This window comes from Kogia breviceps, chromosome 8 (genome assembly GCF_026419965.1).
Source record: "Kogia breviceps isolate mKogBre1 chromosome 8, mKogBre1 haplotype 1, whole genome shotgun sequence".
In the NCBI taxonomy this organism is placed as follows: domain Eukaryota; kingdom Metazoa; phylum Chordata; class Mammalia; order Artiodactyla; family Physeteridae; genus Kogia; species Kogia breviceps.
In genome coordinates this window covers 20841300-20863127 of record NC_081317.1, presented here as the reverse complement: position 1 = coordinate 20863127, position 21828 = coordinate 20841300, and the positions used below count along the sequence as shown (strand labels likewise).

General features: G+C 41.8%; 1 protein-coding gene across 2 annotated transcripts in view; it reads left to right on the top strand.

Annotated features, from left to right (window-relative positions):
• The window catches only part of SNX30 (sorting nexin family member 30), a 113869-nt gene that overhangs the window by 33357 nt on the left and 58684 nt on the right, over positions 1–21828 (top strand). For both annotated transcript variants that reach the window (XM_067040927.1, XM_059071566.2), the window contains exon 2: positions 12777–12968. In XM_067040927.1, the coding sequence (XP_066897028.1) occupies positions 12777–12968 (192 nt within the window). The remainder of the gene's footprint in view (positions 1–12776; positions 12969–21828) is intronic.

The window sequence follows — 21828 nt, the reverse complement described above, 5'->3', positions numbered from 1 at the left end:
TCCTTTAATCTATCAGCCTCTACCCACCTCGCGACAGCAACCTTAAATGAAAAATAACAGTCATCTTCACTTTGGACAGTTGACGTTTCTCTCTGTCATACGTAAAGTGTAAATGAAAGCATCTTGAGAAATCCTTGCTGTTTATTGATCTCTTGTGTATTGGCTTCAAGACAAGCCTCCCTGCTTCCCCATGGGGATGGATACCTGTACCACCATGTGGGAGCTGCCTCCTTTCTGACTTTGTTTTATCCTCATGGTTTATAGGAAAATAAGGTTGTGGTTTTTTTTCTCATTCCTTCCTTCCTTGACTTCCTTTATCTGTTTCTGTCCCTTGCCATTTGTACCTGGTCTGAAATCCTTCCACTCACCCTTATTCACAGGGCTTGTTTCTGCCTCTGAGCTCAGAAATGCCCACATGAGAGGGCCACAGCGACCAGTATGAAGTGTAGGGCCCTTTTCTTGCATGTCCTTCCTTCCTGCATTTTTCCCACTTTTCTTGTCTGGTTACTTAGTTGTGAAACTCTTTTGAGCTGTTTTGGTTTAGAATGTCCTATTCCTGCTTTTTCTTTCACTCCTTATCGTTTAGACTGTGGTCAGACTCTTGGTTGTTGAGTTCCTTCTTCTTTCCCAATAAATCTATTCACCGTGGAAATAAAAAGAAATCCCCTATGTCCAGTCTGAGTCATGTCAGTAGGAATGTGGGAATTAGAGCTGGAGCAGCCAGGTAGCCAGGTGAATTTCAAGCCTGGAAATCTATCTGCACTTTTGGGGGGAGGCGGGCATGCTTCACGCTTCTAAAAAGGATGCCATGGGGGGACCCATGTCTCAGGCTTTGAAGAGTTTCACAGAAAAACATCTCTTTTAGCTCCCAGCACTTTTAGCTCCTGAATCAACACAACAGTGTTTAATGCCACAAGACCAGTATTGAGAAGAATCCGTTTAGGTCAAAACTTGTTTCAAGCTAGTGTGACCTATTTGAGTATAGTCACATATTTCCTTCAATTTAACAAATTGTTAACAATTGAACAAGTTTAACAAATTCTCATCTTAGCTTAGTTTCAGGTTTGGGTTGAGGGTTTAAGGACTTCCCTATCCCTAATGGTCTGAGCGTCACAAATCATTGAACGTGAGAGTGCTCTGCTGGGGGGCAATTTGAACTTGGAGAGCTCGTGGAAGGTCAAATATACTTCTGCTTCCTTTTTTGAGAGAGACAGTTTGGAATCAGGAGTGCTTAACTTTTTTCCCCCATAGGTATTTTTGGGACTCTAAAAATGATAGGTTCTCTCCAGAGGAAAATTCAAATTCACAAGTACACGTGCAAAATCTTGCACATAATTTTTGGCCCGAGGTGTCTGTGGATTCTAGAGAAAGAGTCCCTATTATAGAGGAATGGTGAGCTTCAGGTTGTTTTCGAGGCAAGCACACTTTTAGTCTTGCTCAGTGCTCAAGGCTTTTTAAAGCACAGCTGAGTGGTGTGGCTGTAAGCCTGGACTTAACAGTAACCACTTCACATGAATTGGTAGTGAGTCCTGCCCCGGTCAGTTCCTCACTTGAATGGTTTTTGCCCTTGAAAAGGTTTGGTCTGAGGTGATGATTAATCAACAAGTATTTGATCACCTAGTAGATATTCAGCTCTGTATAGTATATTGTTTCATCTAGATCCCTGTTTTGAAAATGCTCTTTCCTTTAACTTCCCATAGGCGTCTGACTTGTTTCATCAGACACTGAGGGCATTCCACATATGCAGTGCTGTGTCAGATGGTAGCACAAAAACATGTCAATTAGGACCAGCTTTGTAAGATGAACAAATGGTACAGTTAAGGAGTGTTGTATGAAGGGTGGGAAAGAACTAACGTATATTAAGGGATTAAGTAGCACATTATTTGTGTTTTCTTTAATCCTTACACCCTCCATGTCATAGATGGAGAAACTGGGTCTCAGAGAGATTGAGTACCTTACTCCAGGCCTCTGAGGAGCAAAGCCAGAATTCAAGCCCAGTCATGTGGACTCTAAGCCCAGATCTATCTATCTGTCTTTCTTCTTTCCTCCCTCCCTTCCTTCCATGCCTCTTCTGTTAAAGACCAGAGGTGGAAGGAGTGGGTTAGTGTTGGGAGAGCGTAGAAATGAGACCCTTAGACTGAGTATCCCCTGTAGGTTAACTTCATGGCCCTTATGACACATCATTTCTCCTCTGTTGATGACCGCCCATCCTGTAGCTGTTTCTCAGCTGGTCTTTAGAGCTGTTTATCTGCTGTGTGCGTCACTCTCCTCCTTCTAGGGAGCATCCAGTTTGTGGAGCCACGGCCCTAGGTGAGTGACCAGAGACCCGGTGGTCATGTTACCACCTGAGTGGCCTCGTGCATGCTACTTCCGAGTCTTTTCTTATAAGGGACACAAACAACTTGGATGATCTGAGGGCTTCTCCGCCCCAGGCCCTTGCATGATTTTGGTGCAGAAATGTTAGAAGGGAATGCCTTTATTACTCAGCTTTCAGTTGGCAGAATGCATCAAGGTGGGAAGGAAAGTGAGCAGGTATTTAGTTAGAGTCACGTTCTCTTTGTTGTGTACTTTTAGGGGAGGTTTAAGTCGTATCTTTAGAAAGCTGTCTGCTTGGGCGTTTGAGTCCTCCAGATCATGCACGTACTTGACCAGCAACAGAGGCAGAACCTTTGGGTGGTGGGTCCTAGTTATCATTCAGTTAGGGACAAGCTTTTGGAAATACTTCTCCTCCTTCAGAGGTCGTGATTTCTCAGCATGGAATGAATGTCCATGCCAAGCTCTCCCACCATGTTGTTTTTCCATTTGGCAAATTTTCTTGTTCTTCTCCAGTTGTCCCAGCATCCTTTGCGCCCCTCCTGCATTTTGCATGGACCTCCCTTATAACCCATATTGCGTTGCATCATAGGTAGAGTCTGCCCAGCCAGACTGAGTCATTTAAACACGGTCATTTAAACACATCCTGGTAGCTCTGTGTCAGCACTTTGTCCAGTGTGTGTTAGGTGTTTCACTCTGTGGTTGAAATAGTGTATACTCTTTAGAAGGAATGAAAAGAGATCGAGTTTAAATTCATCTGAGAGAGGGAGAAAAATCTTTGCTCCCAACAATCACAAGAATGTCTGGAGAGCTGATAGCTAGTCTGGAGATCCTTAGAAAAAACTAGTAATAGACATTGGAAACTGAGCCAAGGAATGTGGACTTGGGCTCTTGCATTTTGACTTCGTTTGTGATCTTGTTGGAGGTCGTCTTTTGCATCAGGCCAATGGGTGGATTTTACTTGAAGGGAGAGTTTCTAATAGAAAAGCTGGGGAAACATTTTCAGTTTTGAAACGACTTTATTAACCTAAAAATAATTAAAGGTGATCTCTTAACCCATGTCTAAAGAAGAGTCTTTCCCTCATATGTGTTGATCCAGAATCCAAAGTGGGAAAATGTAAGACTGTTCAGAGACGATGCTAACCTAGAAACCACAGAGTGCTGGGCCTTGGGAACTTGGAGAAACTCGTGCAAGCAATCTTGGAGGTTTTGGAGAATACTGGAGATGGGATTCTGGGGCAGGGGTGGGAAAGAAGGAAGACTGAACTTCTACTGATAATCAAGTAGGGTCCTAGGACTTAAGTCATATGGTTAAGATGCATTTTGAATAATTCTACAGTTACTAAAAAAAAAAAAAAGATAAATCCCTACATCTTAAAATTCCATATTGTTTACACACTATCTCTTACCGGGATTTTTAAAATTACATAGACATTTTAATAATTATATGTATTATTAGTCTTGCTGTGGTTAATAAACCACAAATTCCAAAAATACAGAGGTTTGCAGCAAACATTAATTTGTAGATCGAGTGATGTGTTGGTGGCTGGGAATCCATTGCTATGGCTCTTTTCCACAAGTCTTCCCTTCTGAAGGCACAGCCCCTGTTTGGGACATGCTAGTTTCAGGGCAGAGGAGAGAGCACATGAGAGCTGATGGAAACATGCAGTGGCTCTTAAAGTGTCTGCTCCCATCTGGTGTAGGTCACATTTGCTCATGTGCCATTGGCCAGAGCCCGTTACGTAGCCAAGCCAACAGTCACTGGACTCGAGTGGAGATGTGTCCTCCGGTCGGCAGTCACTTGGCAATAGTGAGTGTGTATGATCCTCTTAAAGGTACGGAGTTAATAATTGCAAACGATACTACAATCTACCGTGTGGTTTGTGTCTTCTTCTTTTGTCACTGAATGTTATTTAGTAAATACCTGACATCAGTTTAGATTTATCATTTTAAAAAGTTTTAAATACATTTTCTCCCTATAATGTGTATTATAGTTTTAGATTAATTTTCGAAGAAACCAACTTTTTGCAAGGAAGTGATGTGGTAGATCACTGCGTGTTTCTTCTTGAATGATTGCAATGCGTGGAGCTCTGTTGTACACCGTTGCGCTAGCTCAAGGCTCCAGAACGATTTGAATAATGGGGTGATTAGGTATCAGTCTCGTTTCTGAATTTTGTAGACATGCCTCCAGTGTTTTATATTGTTTCCTGCTTAAGAAATATATTAGTGAGATCTAATTCACATACCCTAAACGTCACCATTTCAAACTATATTACAGTTGAGTGGCTTTTAGTATACTCACAGCATTGTGCAAACATCATTACTATCTAATTCCAGAATATTTTGTTACCCAAAAAAGAAACCACATATTTATTAAGTGTTCACTCCTATTTTCCCTTTCCCTTCAGCCCCTGGCAACCAAAAGTCTTCTTTCTATCTTTGTGGATTTGCCTGTCAGGATTCTTCATATAAATGGAATTATGTATGTGGCCTTTCATGTCTGGCTTCTTTCACTTAGAGCAGTGTTTTCAAGGTTCATTGCCGATGTTTTCTGATATATATACTCTTTAACATATTTAGGAACCTTCCTGTTATTTCTTAATTTTACTTAGAGATTTTAATGGAATGGCTGATATTTACCAGTGTATGATACCAATAAGCATTTTGGTAGTTGTGGGCATGATTATATTGGACAGTGATCCTATGATCAGTTAATGTAATAAGTAGCATTAATAAATTTCTTAATGTTAAATCACTTGATTTCTTGGATTATGTTTGACTGAATCCTGGTTTATTATTTTTCTTTCTTTTTTAAAAAATTCATCTAATGTACCATTTGCTGTTATCTTACTGACGAAGTTTACACTTACATCTAATTTCCTTTTTTGTCGTACTATTTTGATATCAGATATAGGTAACCCTTATAAAATGATTTGAAAGTTTTTTCATTTTTAAATGTGTTTTAGAGTGTTCGAATAAAACAGGACTTGCTCCTTGAGGTTCATTAGAGCTCAGCTGTGAAACCTTTGGGGCTTAGCTCACCTTTCAGTAAGAGTTCTCTGACAGCAGTTCTGAGGTTATTTATTTGTTTAGGATTTCTACAACAATTTCATTTCTCTTTGTCCGTACATTTTCCTGCAATGTATGGCCAAAGAGACTTCCAGGTTTATTAGCATAGCTATTCATAGCACATCCTTGTAATTTATAATCATACACAGAGGTAAGATTTAAATCATTATTGCCTGCTCATTTTTCCTCTCCTCCTTTCTATATTTAATTCTATATTAATATAATTCTATATTTAATTCTTTTAGAAGAATTAAATTTTGGTTTTATTTATAACTTTTACTCTTTCTTTTCTGTTTTCAATCTGTGCTTTAATTTTTTTATTCCCTCTTCCACTTCCTTTTTTTTTTTTAGATATTTATTTATTTATTTGGCTCTGCCGAGTCTTAGTTGTGGCAGCCGGGCTCCTTTAGTTTCAGACCGAGTGCTCCTTAGCAGTGGCATGTGAACTCTTAGTTATGGCATGCACGTGGGATCTAGTTCCTTGACCAGGGATCGAACCCGGGCCCCCTGCACTGGGAGCGTGGAGTCTTAACCACTGCACAACCAGGGAAGTCACCCTCTTCCACTTTTTTTTTTTTTGTATTGGGGTATAGTTGTTCTACAATGTTGTGTTAGTTTCTACTGTACAGTGAAGTAAAGTACAGTTCTCTTCCACTTTGACTTTTTTTTTTTTAAATGGGAGCACAAGGTAGATGTGGACTAAAGTGTAGTGTTTTATGGGATAAATCTTTTCAAATGTATATATTTATCTGCTCTTAAGGACTGTGCTGCTTTTCCTCATGTTTTGGTTGTCTTGGGTCTGAATGATGAGTATAGGCTGGTATATTTTTCGGTTTTCTTGTGTCTGATGAGGTAATACAGGCCTGCTATTTGCCTCTCACCAGATGAATTATTGGATCCCCTGTTTCTTTTTTCTTTTTCTCTCTTTCTTTCTGTCTTTCTTTTTTTTTTTTTTTTTTTCGCCTCACTGCATGGCTTGCGGGATCTTAGTTCTCCGACCAGGGATTGAACCTGGGACCCCGGCAGTGAGAGCACCTAGTTCTAACCACTGTGTTGCCAGGGAATTCCCTGGATCCCCCTGTATCTACTTGATGTTAGAATTGTCTTCTTGGATCTTAGGTTGAGTGGAATAATAGTTGACAAATCAGATGAGTGGTCTCGCCTTGGGAAAAGGAATCAGAAGAAAGAAAACCAGGGTCAGGGACAGTCGGTCAGGAAGACTTGGCCTAGTTCCTCTCTGTGTCTGGATCCAGTATAGCCTGGCTTCCATCTTGTTTTAGGTGCTCTCCCCATCTCGGTAGAGTCCAGCCTTTTCAGAATTTGCGGTCTTGCCTCCTTTGTGCTTGTTGGACCTACCCAGAGCAGCTGACTTCATGAAGGTGCAGGCAGGCGCCTTCATCTTCCTCTGACCTTTCTCTTGCGTCTCTACCCCTCCTGGCTAGATGAAGCCCTGGGGGCAAGGCACCCTCTGCTGGTGGTCCTCACATGGTTTATCTGCCTGTGCCGGCACCCCGTTGCTCACAGCAGCCAGACACTCTGGGGGTCCTCCTTTGCCCCACTGTGGGCCCTTCCATACCCTCATCCCTCCAGACAATTGCAAATTCAAATTAGAGTGTCTGTGGGGGTTCAGGACATTTTCTACTTCTCAGGTAACCTTGATAACCCTAAGTAACCTCCGTGACATGGGGTAAAGATCCCTCTTAGTTCTTTTCTCAGTTGAGTCCCAATTATCTCCAGTAGGAAATCTTCAAACCTTTTGGCATTTGGACGATGCCCTTTCCTAGTTTCTAATCTGGTACTCATTCCAGTCACTATCTGCCCCCGCCCCCCCCCCCCCCCCACTACTCTTTCTCTCCCGTTATCTGGAAGGGGGAAAGAGGGAGAAAGCAAAGACCTGAGCTTACTAATTAGCTGCCTTTATCTAGAAGTCTAGATTTATAATTTTTCAATGAGTGTGTAACATTGTTATTAATGTAAACACGATCATTTCCTGGTTAGTGAGCCTTTGGAGCTTTTCCAGGGTTCACTCTGTGTTCTTTGATCTGTTTTGAACATCTTTGAACGGAACAATTTTGAGGTTTTCCCTTTGAAGTGATTGCCCGTAGTTGGCCTAAATTTAACTTTACAGCAAAGTCAACAGTCAGGAGTGTGCTGTTCGGTTTGTGCAGGGCACATTCATTCTTCAGGCATCTCCTGTGTGCCTGGCAGGGGGGAGGTCAGTTCAGGCAAGTCAGGTACAGTCTGTGCATTCAGAGGGCTCTCATTCTCCTGCAGCGGTCAGGATGCCTTGAGAGGCTTTGGCAAAAGCTCTTCTGAAACAAGGTCATCATGTTGTCTGCACTCCTTTAATAGTATCAAAAAGAGTAATTAGAGTGTTTTAGCATGACGTGTTTTTATTAAGTCCATATTGGCCCTTAAGGTATACCACTTTCTTTCATAAACCCTATGTTTAATGTAATATAGAATTTTGCTGGTGACTAACATTATTTTAATAATCTCTCTTGCGGCTGGCTGACCACCATGGTGGATCTTATAACTGAAATTCTTTGAACGAGGGCAGTTTCCAAAGTGGCCTGGTTATGTATTCCTCTTCCTAAGTAAAAAGGGGTGGTGGGGAGAAGAAATTCTCTTATAACTGAAAATGCGTAGCAAGAATTGATATTTTGGAGCGTTGAGGAGTTTTCATGTATTTATCAACTATGTAGTTGTAACTCTCACAAAGGCTACTGTAGATATATCCATTGCTACAGGGAAATCATTAAGGAAGGTGTGGTTAAGGCACCAGCGGTGGCTCTAGGTGCAATTTTAATTTTCAGCAGCATTTATGGTTTACTGTGAACCCAGCCCCGTAGTCTAAAGGGGATGCAGGAATACTTGCAGACAAGTTGCCTTTTTTTTTTTTTGAGTATTTTAACAGTGATACAGCACCTACCATGTTCCAGGCACTGTTCCAATTGCTCCATATGCTAAGTAACTCAATCCCATTATACCCGTTTTATAAATGGCGAAGCTGGGGCAATAGAGAGATTAAGGAATTTACTTAAGTCATGCTGCTAGTAAAGAGTAGAACCAGGATTCAAAGCTGGGCAGTCTGTCCAGGTTAGCCTCAGTTTTGTTGTCATTCAACAGGCGTTTATTGAGTACCTTATACTGGCAAGAGATTGAGTTGGGTCATTTCTACAACTCATTCATTCATCAAATACTTACTGAGTACCTACTGTGTTCCAGAAGACACAGTCTCTGCTCCTGTGGAATTTACAGACTGGTGGGAAGTCAGACAGACAGATAATCAATTAATATATAATACATTTTTAGACAGTGTTAAGTCCTATGATGAAAACAAAGCCAGGGAAGGGACTGGAAAACGATGGAAGGTGCAGGGCTGAGAAGGGCTCTCTGAGTAGGTGTCATTTGAGCAGAAACCTGTTTGAGGAGAAGAGCCAGGCCAGTGGCAATTGGAGGGGAGAGCAGTGTTCCAGGCAGAGTGAGCAGCAAGTGTGAAGGCCCTGAGGTCCAGATAAGCCAAGGCCACGTGTGTAGAGCAGGATGAGCTGGAGGGGAGTGGGGAGAATGTCTGGGATGAGGTCAGAGACTGTGATAAGATCATGTTGGCCCTTGTGGATAGTTATGGGAGGGAGTCTGGATTTTATTTTGAATGTGTTTGGATGGATGTCTTTCAGAGTTCTGAGCAGGGGGGTTAACATGTTTTGATTGACCTTTTCCAGGGAGCATTCTGGCTGCAGTAAGGAGGACTGACTGTAGGGCAGCAACAATGAAACAGGAGGCTTTTGTGTTGAGCCAAGGGATTCTCTCACTTCTTGCGTTTTGTAATTGGTGTGAGTTGTAAAAGTGCTGCCCTCCCACAATACGTGCTCTAGGACTCAGGTCTCAGTGAAGCAAACCCGCTACCGGAGGACTCTGAGGGTGGAGGAGCCTGGGTCACTGAGTCCACCTGAGCCCCTGCCCTTTCCTCCTAAGATTTTGTCTTTTCCCTCCACGTTTGTTTCTCATGGGGACCATATCTTGAGGGGAGTTATCTGGGGGATAACTTGTATTAAGACCCTAAGGAATAATGTAAGCATTCCTCAACTGGCTTTAAAAACAGAAGCTTCATGTTTACCCAGAAGGATTTATGGCCAGAGAATGGAGAAGAGGGACAGTGTTGGGTTGGGGAAAGCCACGCAAAGGGCATCCAGCTTGATAACACCCTTGAACTAGGTACCAGATAGCTGAGCTCAACTCAGTAGAGTGATAACTGGCTTCCATACATTTGGATACAGAAGTCCTTCACCTTTTTGAGTCGGCTTCCTCATTAGTAGAGATAGTATCTGTCTGCTAACCTCACGAGGTTGAGGTTGACGTGGAGGGCAGCGAAATAAGAACGTGGTAGCCCTGCGCACAGACGTGCCGTGGAAGTCGGAGATGGTAGCATCCCTTTATAGGAAAGTCCAGGCATCTGTAGCTCATTTGCTATTCATATATGCTCAAATAATATTACGGGAAGCACCCTGTAGTAAGGGTGTGGGTATCTTCCCTGGTTGTGTAGTCCTAAAGGAAAGAATCTGCTGTGTGACAAGGTCTGGGTGACTCTCTCCTCCCCAACCCTCGCTAACTGATTTGAGAATTAGTTCAGTTCCCACTGTCTGGCCAAGACCTTTTAGACCTTTATGTGGGCCGTTCCTGGAGGGTTATTGGCTGAGGTCCCCAGAGCAAAGGTTAGGGGAGTTGAGGTTAGGGGAGTTGGCCTGGAGTCACTGGGAGACGGGCAAACAGATGGATGGATAATTACACACACACACACACACACACACACACACACACAAAGGTGAACAAGGCACAGTTAACAGTTGTTGGATGCACAGTGCTTATGGATAAATTATATATGTAAATAAATGATTAAAACTGTGAAAATTGCTTCAGTGGAAGTATCTTCAAGGTATTGAGAAAGGAGTGACTAATTTTGTCAGGGGCTGGATCCAGGAAGGATTCTAGGGGGAGGGGGCATTTGAGAAGATTTCTGTGAGATCCTTGGAGCCCTCTACTTAAAAAAGAGGGGTGTGTGTGTGTGTGTGTGTGTGTGTGCGTGCGTGCGTGCACGCGCACGCGCTATGTAAGCAACGATGAGAAATATGAAACAGCATAGTGGGTTCCAGGATCAGTTCAGGCCAGATCGTGGAAAATTGCTGTCTGAGCTGATGTTGGCTTACCTGACTAAAGGTTTTGAATTCATTCTTTCTTTCGTGCAATGTTTAGCCATAGGTGATGGAGCCTCTCTGAGGCCCAGTGAGCTAGTGTTGTTAAAATGTAAGCTTGGGCCCCTCAATGCCTAGCATGGTGCCTTACCTGAGGTCAGTGTTTAAACATTACTGAAATGATGAAGACGTGATGGTTGTCTCAGAGCTCCAGGGAAGATGTCCCCCCGCTGATCCTTAGACCCTGGGATTTGGACACTGCATGCCCTCAGTGACATCAGCGTGCTGAGGAAGCAGGTCGTGAGATGTTGCTGTAGCTAGGTTCTATGGTCCACACGGAGAGCAGCTGCTGAGGGGCTTGCCTTCCCAGCTGACAAGACCCTGGGCTGAGAAGTGGAGGGTTGGGGTCCATTTCCATGAGTACCTTCTGTGAAATGGTACCCTTTCAGTAATTACAGAAGTATCTTTGACACTGCATAAGTAAGGATGTGATTAAATTATCTGTGGTCAGGGAGACAAAGGAAGGTTCCTTTTTTGTTTAGTTTCCATCATCCACTGAGTTGGGTGACATTGCCCTTGACCCCAGACCATGCTTCCCTCTGCCTTGTTCCATACTCTCTTTCCAGATGTGCCATCTTCATCTGGAGCTTATGGACATGACTGCTAGATTGACTTCTCACTTCCTGTATGTTCTATTCTCTGGGGGCTAAGTCATATCCAGCCTGCACACAAGAAGAGATCATTCTGGGGAAAGACCCATGCCCAGCCTGTGATCTGGTTACCCACAGGTCAGGAATGCAGAAAACATTCCTGACCAAGGCTGTTTGCTTAGTATCATGTCACTTTCTTGCCATATTCCTTAGTCTTTGCCTTCTAATGATTCCAAGGTGACATTCAGAGGCTTTCCCATCTACTGCTAGACAGGGCTTTGTTCTCTTATCAAATCTTAAAGCCAGAAAAGGTAACTGGAAGACTGCATCTTTTTTGGATATTGTAGGGACATAATTGATTCAAGTGGCTTCCTACTGAGACCTAAGAAGAAAGAAGTCCATAAGTTTTTAATCTTTCCTTCCCTTTCTTTTCTGGTACTTGCTCCCCCCGCCCCTTTTAAACTTTTTTATTGTGGAAAATTTTAAACACATACAGAAGAGGTGAGAATTTATAGTGAACCTGCAAGTACCAGCTTCAACAGTGATCAGCTTCGGGGCATCTTGTGTCATCTATATCCCAACTACCTGACTTTAATTATTTTGAAGCAAATACCACACATCCTATCATTTCATCTATGAATACTTTAGTTATGTGTTACTAAAAGATGAAGACTTGTAAAATCATAATACTTCCATTATCACACCTAATAATTCCTTCATGTCATCAAATAATTGATCAATATTCAAAATTTCCTGAATGTCTCAAAATCTTTTAACCCTGTATTTTAATCAGGACCCACTGCAGTTGTTGATAGGTCTCTTAGGTTTCCTTACATCTATAGGTGCTCTTTCCAACTCTTTCTTTTTTCCTCACAATTTATTTATTTATTGAAGAAACTAGGTCTTCGGTTCTCTTTAGCTTCATATTGTGTAGATGCCACTGATTGTGTCCTCGCGGTATTTGTTTAACATGTTCCTCACTCTTCTGTATTGCCTATAAATTGGTGTTGTGTCTAGAGACTTATTCAGGACTCATATCCAGTTTTTTGGCAAGCATACTTCATAGGTGGTGGTGTGAACTTATTCCAGGAGGCATGTAATGTTTAGCTGTCTCTTTGTGATGGTTGATTAGGTTTTTAAATGTGTTGGATATTTAAGAGGGTTCTGGCCCCTTAATGTTTACCTGGGCCCAAGTGGCGGTCTTGAGAAAGTGGGAAAAAGAGAATGTGGTGTGCTCAGGAGTTCTTTCTCTGTTGAAGGCTGATGATGGTGGTGGCTGTCATGTTTTCTGTCCCTGAACTGTTGGTTCCTGCAGCGCTTGCTGACACAGGAATCAACAGGATTTGGTGTAGAGCATTGCCCGTCGTGTTTCTCTTGGTTGTAAAAGACTCGTTCACTTAAGAAATGGTAAGTAAGGAGAGGATCGGATTCTTTGAAAGTTATTTTTGTATTTAGAGGTGTTTCTTGGTTTGGCCAAACCAGCCGCTGTTGCTGGTGTTCTCCAGGTGTGTGTTCTTAGCTACTTTGTAAGATGATTCTTTTCTTCTTTCAGGATCTCATTTTGCCCAATGGCGGTACTCCAGCAGGCCCTGCAAGTCCAGCTTCTTCATCTTCCCTTCTCAACAGACTACAACTTGATGATGACATCGATGGTGAGACCAGAGACCTCTTTGTCACGGTTGATGATCCCAAGAAGCATGTCTGTACGATGGAGACCTACATCACTTACAGGATCACCACCAAAGTAGGTCTTTTTATGATCTTCCACCTGTCTGGAGTGTCTTGGAGAATTGAAGTCCTACTGCCATGATTCCTGCCTTTTTCCCTTCCTTTGTACAACTCTGTTCACCTTTATGACAATTTTGAGTATAGCTTTTTGGGAGAGTGGATATATTCAGATTTAAAAGGATTATGCACACTTTTTTTTTTTTAACCTTAAAATGAAGGAGAAATTGTGACTACAATCTTTCAAATGAAACTTTTAAACCCCATACTTTCACTTATTTTCTATCATGATATTGTTTAACATGTTAATATCTCATTACTCTTGAAATTTATTAATCATTGTATCAACCTGAAGCTCTGTGATGAGAACATGATTATAATCTGGTGTAATTAGTCTTTTTTCTGGTTTTGTTTTAAACGTCTTTATTGGAGTATAATTGCTTTAAAATGGTGTGTTGGTTTTTTATAACAAAGTGAATCAGCTATACATGTACATATATCCCCATATCTCCTCCCTCTTGCATCTCCCACCCACCCTCCCATCCCACCCCTCTAGGTGGCAAAGCACTGAGCTGATCTCCCTGTGCTATGTGGCTGCTTCCAACTAACTATTTTACATTTGGTAGTGTGTATATATGTCCATGCCACTCTCTCACTTCGTCCCAGCTTACCCCTCCCCCTCCCCGTGTCCTCATGTCCATTCTCTACATATGCGTCTTTATTCCTGTCCTGCCCCTAGGTTCTTCAGAACCTTTTTTTTTTTTTTAGATTCCATATATATGTGTTAGCATACAGTATTTTTTTCTTTCTGACTTACTTCACTCTGTATGATAGACTCTAGGTCCATCCACCTCACTACAGATAACTCAGTTTCCTTTCTTTTTATGGCTGAGTAATATTCCATTGTATATATGTGCCACATCATTTTTATCCATTCTTCTGGCCATAGACACTTAGGTTGCTTCCATGTCCTGGCTATTGTAAATAGAGCTGCAATGAACTTTGTGGTACATGACTCTTTTTGAATTATGGTTTTCTCAGGGTATATGCCCAGTAGTGGGATTGCTGGGTTGTATGGTAGTTCTATTTTTACTTTTTTAAGGAACCTCCGTGCTGTTCTCCATAGTGGCTGTATCAATTTACATTCCCACCAACAGTGCAAGAGGGTTCCCTTTTCTCCACACCCCCTCCAGCATTTATTGTTTGTAGATTTTTTCATGATGTCCATTCTGACTGGTGTGAGGTGATACCTCAATGTAGGTTGTTTTTTTTAAAAAAAATTTTTTTAACACCTTTATTGGAGTATAACTGTTTTACAATGGTGTGTTAGTTTCTGCTTTACAACAAAGTGAATCAGTTATACATATACATATGTTCCCATATCTCTTCCCTCTTGCGTCACCCTCCCTATCCCACCCCTCTAGGTGGTCACAAAGCACAGAGGTGATCTCCCTGTGCTATGCGGCTGCTTCCCACTAGCTATCTCTTTTACATTTGGTAGTGTATATATGTCCATGCCACTCTCTCACTTCATCACAGCTTACCCTTCCCCCTCCCCATATCCTCAAAGCCATGCTCTAGTAGGTCTGTGTTTTATTCCCGTCCTATCACTAATCTCTTCATGACATTTTTTTTTCTTAGATTCCATATATATGTGTTAGCATACGGTATTTGTTTTTCTCCTTCTGACTTACTTCACTCTGTATCACAGACTCCAGGTCTATCCACATTACAAATAACTCAGTTTCGTTTCTTTTTATGGCTGAGTAATATTCCATTGTATATATGTGCCACATCTTCTTTATCCATTCATCTGTTGATGGACACTTAGGTTGCTTCCATGTCCTGGCTATTGTAAATAGAACTGCAATGAACATTGTGGTACATGACTCTTTTTGAATTATGGTTTTCTCAGGGTATATGCCCAGTAGTGGGATTGTGGGGTCATATGGTAGTTCTATTTGTAGTTTTTTAAGGAACCTCCATACTGTTCTCCATAGTGGCTGTATCAATTTACATTCTCATCAGCAGTGCAAGAGTGTTCCGTTTTCTCCACACCCTCTCCAGCATTTATTGTTTCTAGATATTTTGATGGCCATTCTGACTGGTGTGAGATGATATCTCATTGTAGTTTCGATTTGCATTTCTCTAATGATTAATGATGTTGAGCGTTCTTTCATGTGTTTGTTGGCAATCTGTATATCTTCTTTGACGAAATGTCTATTTAGGTCTTCTGCCCATTTTTGGATTGGGTTGTTTGTTTTTTTGATATTGAGCTGCATGAGCTGCTTGTAAATTTTGGAGATTAATCCTTTGTCAGTTGCTTCATTTGCAAATATTTTTTCCCATTCTGAGGGTTGTCTTTTCATCTTGTTTATGGTTTCCTTTGCTGTGCAAAAGCTTTTAATTTCATTAGGTCCCATTTTTTTATTTTTGTTTTTATTTGCATTTCTCTAGGAGGTGGGTCAAAAAGGATCTTGCTGTGATTTATGTCATAGAGTGTTCTGCCTATGTTTTCCTCTAAGAGTTTTATAGTGTCTGGCCTTACATGTAGGTCTTTAATCCCTTTTTAGTTTATTTTTGTGTATGGTGTTAGGGAGTGTTCTAATTTCATTCTTCTACATGTAGCTGTCCAGTTTTCCCAGCACCACTTACTGAAGAGGCTGTCTTTTCTCCATTGTATATTCTTGCCTCCTTTATCAGAAATAAGGTGACCATATGTGTTTGGGTTTATCTCTGGGCTTTCTATCCTGTTCCATTGATCTATATTTCTGTTTTTGTGCCAGTACCATACTGTCTTGATTACTGTAGCTTTGTAGTATAGTCTGAAGTCCAGGAGCCTGATTCCTCCAGCTCCGTTTTTCTTTCTCAAGATTGCTTTGGCTATTCGGGGTCTTTTGTGTTTCCATACAAATTGTGAAATTTTTTGCTCTAGTTCTGTGAAAAATGCCATTGGTAGTTTGATAGGGATTGCACTGAATCTGTAGATTGCTTTGCGTCATATAGTCATTTTCACAATGTTGATTCTTCCAGTCCAAGAACATGGTATCTCTCTCCATCTGTTTGTATCATCTTTAATTTCTTTCCTCAGTTCTTATAGTGTTCTGCATACAGGTAGTTAGTCTTAATGTCAGGGAGAGGAGGAGTCAGTGAAGAATGGGAACTAATATTTAGTAACTTTCTGCCGTGTACCACTATATTACTGCCTTGTCTTTTCCACACCTGGTTCACATTTGAAAATTTGTATGTGTGCACAGGCATATGCGCTCACACAGTCTGCCCCTGTCTCTTTTGCCACTGGGTAGTATTTCTCAACATTGCTAGGTGCTTATATGTGTATTATATCCTCAGAGGTCCTAGGATGATATACATACTCCCATGAATCATTTCTAGTTACTTATTTTTTTCTCCCTAGGGTCATCTTATTTCCTACCCTGTAGTCAGTGAAATGCAAAACATGTTTTTCTTGAATTTGTGCTCTAAACAGCTGAATGTCAAGGTGACCACCTGGCACAGCAGTGCTCACCTGTCTTGATGCTTCTCCCCCACCACACTTGTGCTCCACCCTGTAGTTTCTCTCTCTGTCAGCGGATTCTCAGGCTGATGCCCATGTTGCAGCTCACCACTCTCTCTGCTGTCTCTCTGTCCTTCCTGCCCCTTTCTCCATTGTACTCTTACTTCTATCTCTTTTCCTCTAAGTCAGATAATGTCTTAGGATAATCTTTCCAGGTTCCAATCCCACATTTTCACTTGGCTTCGAGAACAACACCTTAAGGGTGAACTTGTTGCAGGATTAAGTTTTACTTCTTACCATGAATTCCACTTCTGATCTCAAACCAGAGTCATTTTCTTTTCCTGTTTCAAATAGTGACACCAGGTTTAATATGTTGGTGATGCATCTGGAACCTTTTTTCTGAGTATTGTATTAAAGGACGTGTAGGGATGCATGGGGATGAGAGAGAGGACAGGTGGGAACACAGGGTCCCAAACTCCTGATCTTGTCCCAGCACCCCACCCCACTCCTGCTGAGCTTCTCAAGCAAAGTTAATGGTCAGAGGACGAGGTTGTACAAATACTTACTTTATGACTTTGAGCTTTGACTCCCAGGCCTGATTCAGATTCCTGATGACAAAAGCTGGACAAAGTACAGAGCTGCTTTTGCCTGAGCTAAAATGAGCCTAGGACTGAGAGCCAATGCGGGGAAAGTGCTCCCCACCGAGGTCTACTAAGTCGTGGCTGTCTTCTCTCTTCAGTGGTGGAGAGAGGCCTTCTCAGGGCTGGCAGATCCTGGCAGTTTTCTCTGTAGGCGTCTAGAAAGTAACATCATAATAATAGCTAATTATTGAGCGTTTACCATATGCTGTACTTTTTTTTTTTTGCTGTAGAAACCCTTTAAATTTTATTTTATGTAAGTAATATGTGCTCATTATAGAGAAATTAGAAAACTCAAGCAAGCTAAAACAATAAAAGAACACTTACAAGCTCACCAGCCAGAAATAATCATTTATAATTCTCTGAACTATTTGTCTCTGTCCATTCACAAAAATGAGTATTTTACATGCGACCAATTCACTTAATACAATGCAAATGTCTTTCTCTGCTAGCAAATGCCAGTGAGCACACTGTTATGCCATCATTTCTAAGACTGCAGTAGTGTTCCGCCGTGTGGATGAGCTGTCATTTATTTTGTGCTAAGTGCTTTAAATATATCACCAGTTAATCCTCACACTCAGTGAAGTAGGTACTGGTAGTGTTCCTACTTTTGCAAATGAGGAAACTAAGACACAGCGATATTAAGAAAATTGCTCAAAGACAAGCAGCTAATACGTGTTAAAACTTGAACCCAGATCTGTCTTGAACCCAGATCTGTCTTGTGCTGTGCTTTCAGAAGACATGGTTTTCAAGAAAGTAACCCGCACGGCCCCTCCCATCCCCCCACCAGCACTGTCATCTACTACCATGGCCTGACTATTGAAATCGATGATAATGTGCAGATAGACTGGAGATTGGGGAAACGGAGAGCAGCCTTCAGCTCCCTTTGGAAGCCATCCTCCTCTTGTCTTTTATCCCATTCCCAGATAGTCATCTCCAAGGCTTATGCCCCGATTAATTCCTCTTTTCAGATGTCTCAGTGGTCATCGCAGGCTGTATGCTGCTGAGGTCAAGTTATATGTAAGAATTACAAAGTGAATGTTAGAGTTAATGATGAGAAGGTTATTGATGACTACGGTGAGAGCAGCTTCACTGGGGTGGTGGTACAGCGGTGTACGGTGGGTTAGGATGAGTGGGAAGTAAGAAGGAAAAGACGTGGTGAGTGTTGGTAGTTTGGCAGTGAAAGTGAGTGAGAGAACAGTAGCTGGAGGGGGGATGTGACTTTGAGGGGGAGAGGCTTTTTTTTTTTTTTTTTTTTTGTGGTACGTGGGCCTCTCACTGTTGTGGCCTCTCCCGCCGTGGAGCACAGGCTCCCGACGCGCAGGCTCAGCGGCCATGGCTCACGGGCCCAGCCGCTCCGCGGCATGTGGGATCTTCCCGGACGGGGGCACGAACCCGTGTCCCCTGCATCGGCAGGCGGACCCTCAACCACTGCGCTATATCAGGGAAGCCATTGTTTGTTTTTTAAGGGTGAAAGAGACTTGTTTAAGTGCCACATGGCCATTGTTGGTGGAGAAGGAGACTGTGGGTTGAAGGTTGGAGAGTAGGATGGAAACCTCTGAGGAGATGGGTGGAGAGCGTCCCCAGCAGAAGTGGAGGGAGGGAGTGGCCTCTAAAGGGGGAGGCATACTTTTTCCATTGTTTCTGGAAGAAGAAGGGAAGTGGTTTGTTTTTGTTTTGTGGCAGGATGTTGAGGGGTTCTTTGCTTATATCTGCAGTTTTCTCTATGAATAGATGATGAGGTCTTCGTGAAGAGTGAAGGGGGAGGTTTTGAAGTGGGGCTTAGAAGCTTATAAAACTTCTACAGGCTTTGCCTTAACTCACGGAGAGTCGACTAAGGAAGTATGGGGGAAATGGGGAAGAGAGTTGACTAAGGAATTATCAAGAGATTGCTTGACAGTGTTGAGGGTCCAGTTGTAGAATTTATTGCTTCAGTCAGTGTGTTTCCCTGATTTTGTTTTTCCTCCAGACTGTGCCTAAGCCTAGAAAAGCAGGCAGTAGGTGGTTGCATTTTCGCCAGAGTTGTATGAATGACAGTGTGGAAGGGGCATTTAGGATGTGGGCAAGTAAGATGCTGAAGTGATGGTTGGTGGAATTGATGCTGAGTAAGGAAGAAAGTAAAGACAGGAGTGGATGGATTGTCAAGAACTGTAGGTCCCGAGGCTGAAAAACCAGGGGTACTGGGAGATGGAAGAGTCTGAAATATAGGAGGTGCCAGTTAGGGAGGGAGATGTCTGAATTTCTGTGTGATGACAAAGTCTGTGGAGAGGCCGTGGCAAAGGAGTGAGGTGTAGTTGGCTTAGAGGCGGGTGTTGTGTGTGGGAACCACCTGCACCTTGAGGGCACCCAGATTATGAAGCCCGAGAACGAGGTGCTCTCAGGGGAATCGGGAGAAAGGCCAGAGGTGTCAGCAGATGACAGGTGTGAGGAGAGGTAGAGATGTCTATAACCTGACGGCATGAGCCTCAGGAGGATTTTCAGGGGTGGGAGGAGTGGTGTGGAGGGAGAAGGATGTCAACAGCAACTCTTGGTCTTGGGCTTAGAGGTTTGTGAAATGTAAGAACACCAGCAGCTTTCCACTTGATGGGACAGCAAGGGGGCTGTATTCTCAGGGGAGAGCCAGCTTTCAGAATCTGAGCAGGTTGAGGAACTACAGGACTTTATTACTTACGGGGCGGGTGTTCCAGAGAGCTGGGTGGGAAGATCTGAGGAGGAGGAAATAAACGGAAGCTCGTTTCAGGAGAAGGAGGCCAGAAACCTCTTCAGCATCATTCTCAGGTGCTCTTAGAGCTACAGGGCTTTGAAACAGAGTGGGATTAGCTGGCTAATATTTGGTAAGGGAAGAGGTTCTTCTTTCGGGGGGAAGGGGTTACTCAGACTTGTCAGGATCCAGCTGTGGCCTGGACGGGTGGCATTTCTGACAGAGCCTCTCTAGAGTGAGTTGACTATAAAATGAACTTTTCAGTTGACTGAAAATTCTTGGGAAAAGCTCCAGGCCATAGTCACTGGGCCCATCAGCTCCTAGGGAAAGGAGAGGAGTTCTTTTGTGGGACGGTGAAGTCCAGGGGACCGGATGTGCTCCTGGGGGGTTGATTTTACCGTGGCTCCGTGCTGGGTCTTCCAAAGTATTAAACTTAGCAAAATTTGGCAGCGATGCCTAGAGATGACCAAGGAGATAGTCACAGGGTGCAGTGGTGAGAATGAATATTCTTCATTACACCTCTTGTGCTCGGTTACCTATTTGTAGATCTGACTTTAGGTGTGTACAAATGACCTTATTATGATCTTTGTGGGGCATTCTAGAGTATGGAACACAGTAAGGAAGGACACAGAACAGAACCGTAAAGTGGTCGCCTCTGATTGTGGAATTGTGGGTGTGCACTTTCTTTTTTATTGTTTTGTTTACCACAGAGACTAGAAAATAGAGATAAACACTTATTAGTACTTTATTTTCAGACCCTGAATTTCACAGAGGAAAATTTTATTACAGACTCATAATTGGGGTTTTATTGGCCTGCATATTTTATGAGCATTGTATGTCTTATAATGGACTAGATTTCTTTCCAGAAATTGGGCCACAGTAATGTCTGTGGCCCAATTTTAACAAGTGTGCAGAATTCCAAGGTGAGTGCGTTTTGCTAGCCTCGTTCCCAGCTCTACTTTTTCTCTCTGTCCTTGTTTTTCTTTATCTTGCTCACCTACTTCTAATTTATGTCATTTGATCATATTCCACATATCACTCTATCTTTTCTAGAACAAATGGTGGTAAAAATAAGTAAAATAATTATCAGGTCAGAGAGTGTGAGCATCCTTCTCTTTCATGATGGGTTTTTTATTTACGTTATTGCTTTCCAAAGCATCAAAACAAATTTTACTGATTTATTAAATCCCCTGTCCTTAAAGGAGCTGTTTTAAAAAATGAGTTTTTTATGTGTGTGACTATAAGTATTGTATAAGAATGTTAGAAAGTTTGGAAATAAAGTTGAATGTAAAGTTGTCATCATAAGTCCTAGATTTTTCTTATAACTTTTTATGTCGAAAATTTCAACACCAATGAAAATCATAAAATATGCATAATTAATTTTATATCCTGTTTTTTCTTAAAACTATTACTGAAGCATTTTTGTCATTAAAAGTGTTTTACAGACATGATTACTGATAACCATGGAATAAATATACCATAATATCCCTGTTTTTTATTATTGGACATTTAGGTTGCTTTGAATTTGTTATTTTAAATAATATTGCAGTGAACATCATTATACAGGTATCTTTGCCACAGTTTAAAAATTATTTTCTAATGATAGATTCCTAGAAGTAGCAGAGCAGCAATTTTATATATATGTATACATGTATGCCATAAATAAAGGAGATAATTCAGGTGAATATTTTCGAAAGCTTGCAATGAAGACAGACTTTTTATCAATGACACTAAAAGTAGCAACCATAAAGGGAAAAAATGGATGAATTTGACTATATAACGTTTTAAAATTCTGTATAATAAAAGCCATTTGGCAATTATGATAGGTAGATCGCTATAAAGAGCTTTCACAAATGGAAAAGACTAGACTCACAAATATAAAAAAAGACTTCTCACAAAAGAAGAAAAATATACAGCTAACAAACACTTGAAAGGATGTTCAACCACGACAGTCATTAAAGAGACAAAAGTAAAACAGAGATGACATGTTATTTTTCAGTTATACTTTCATCAAAGATAACCAGTA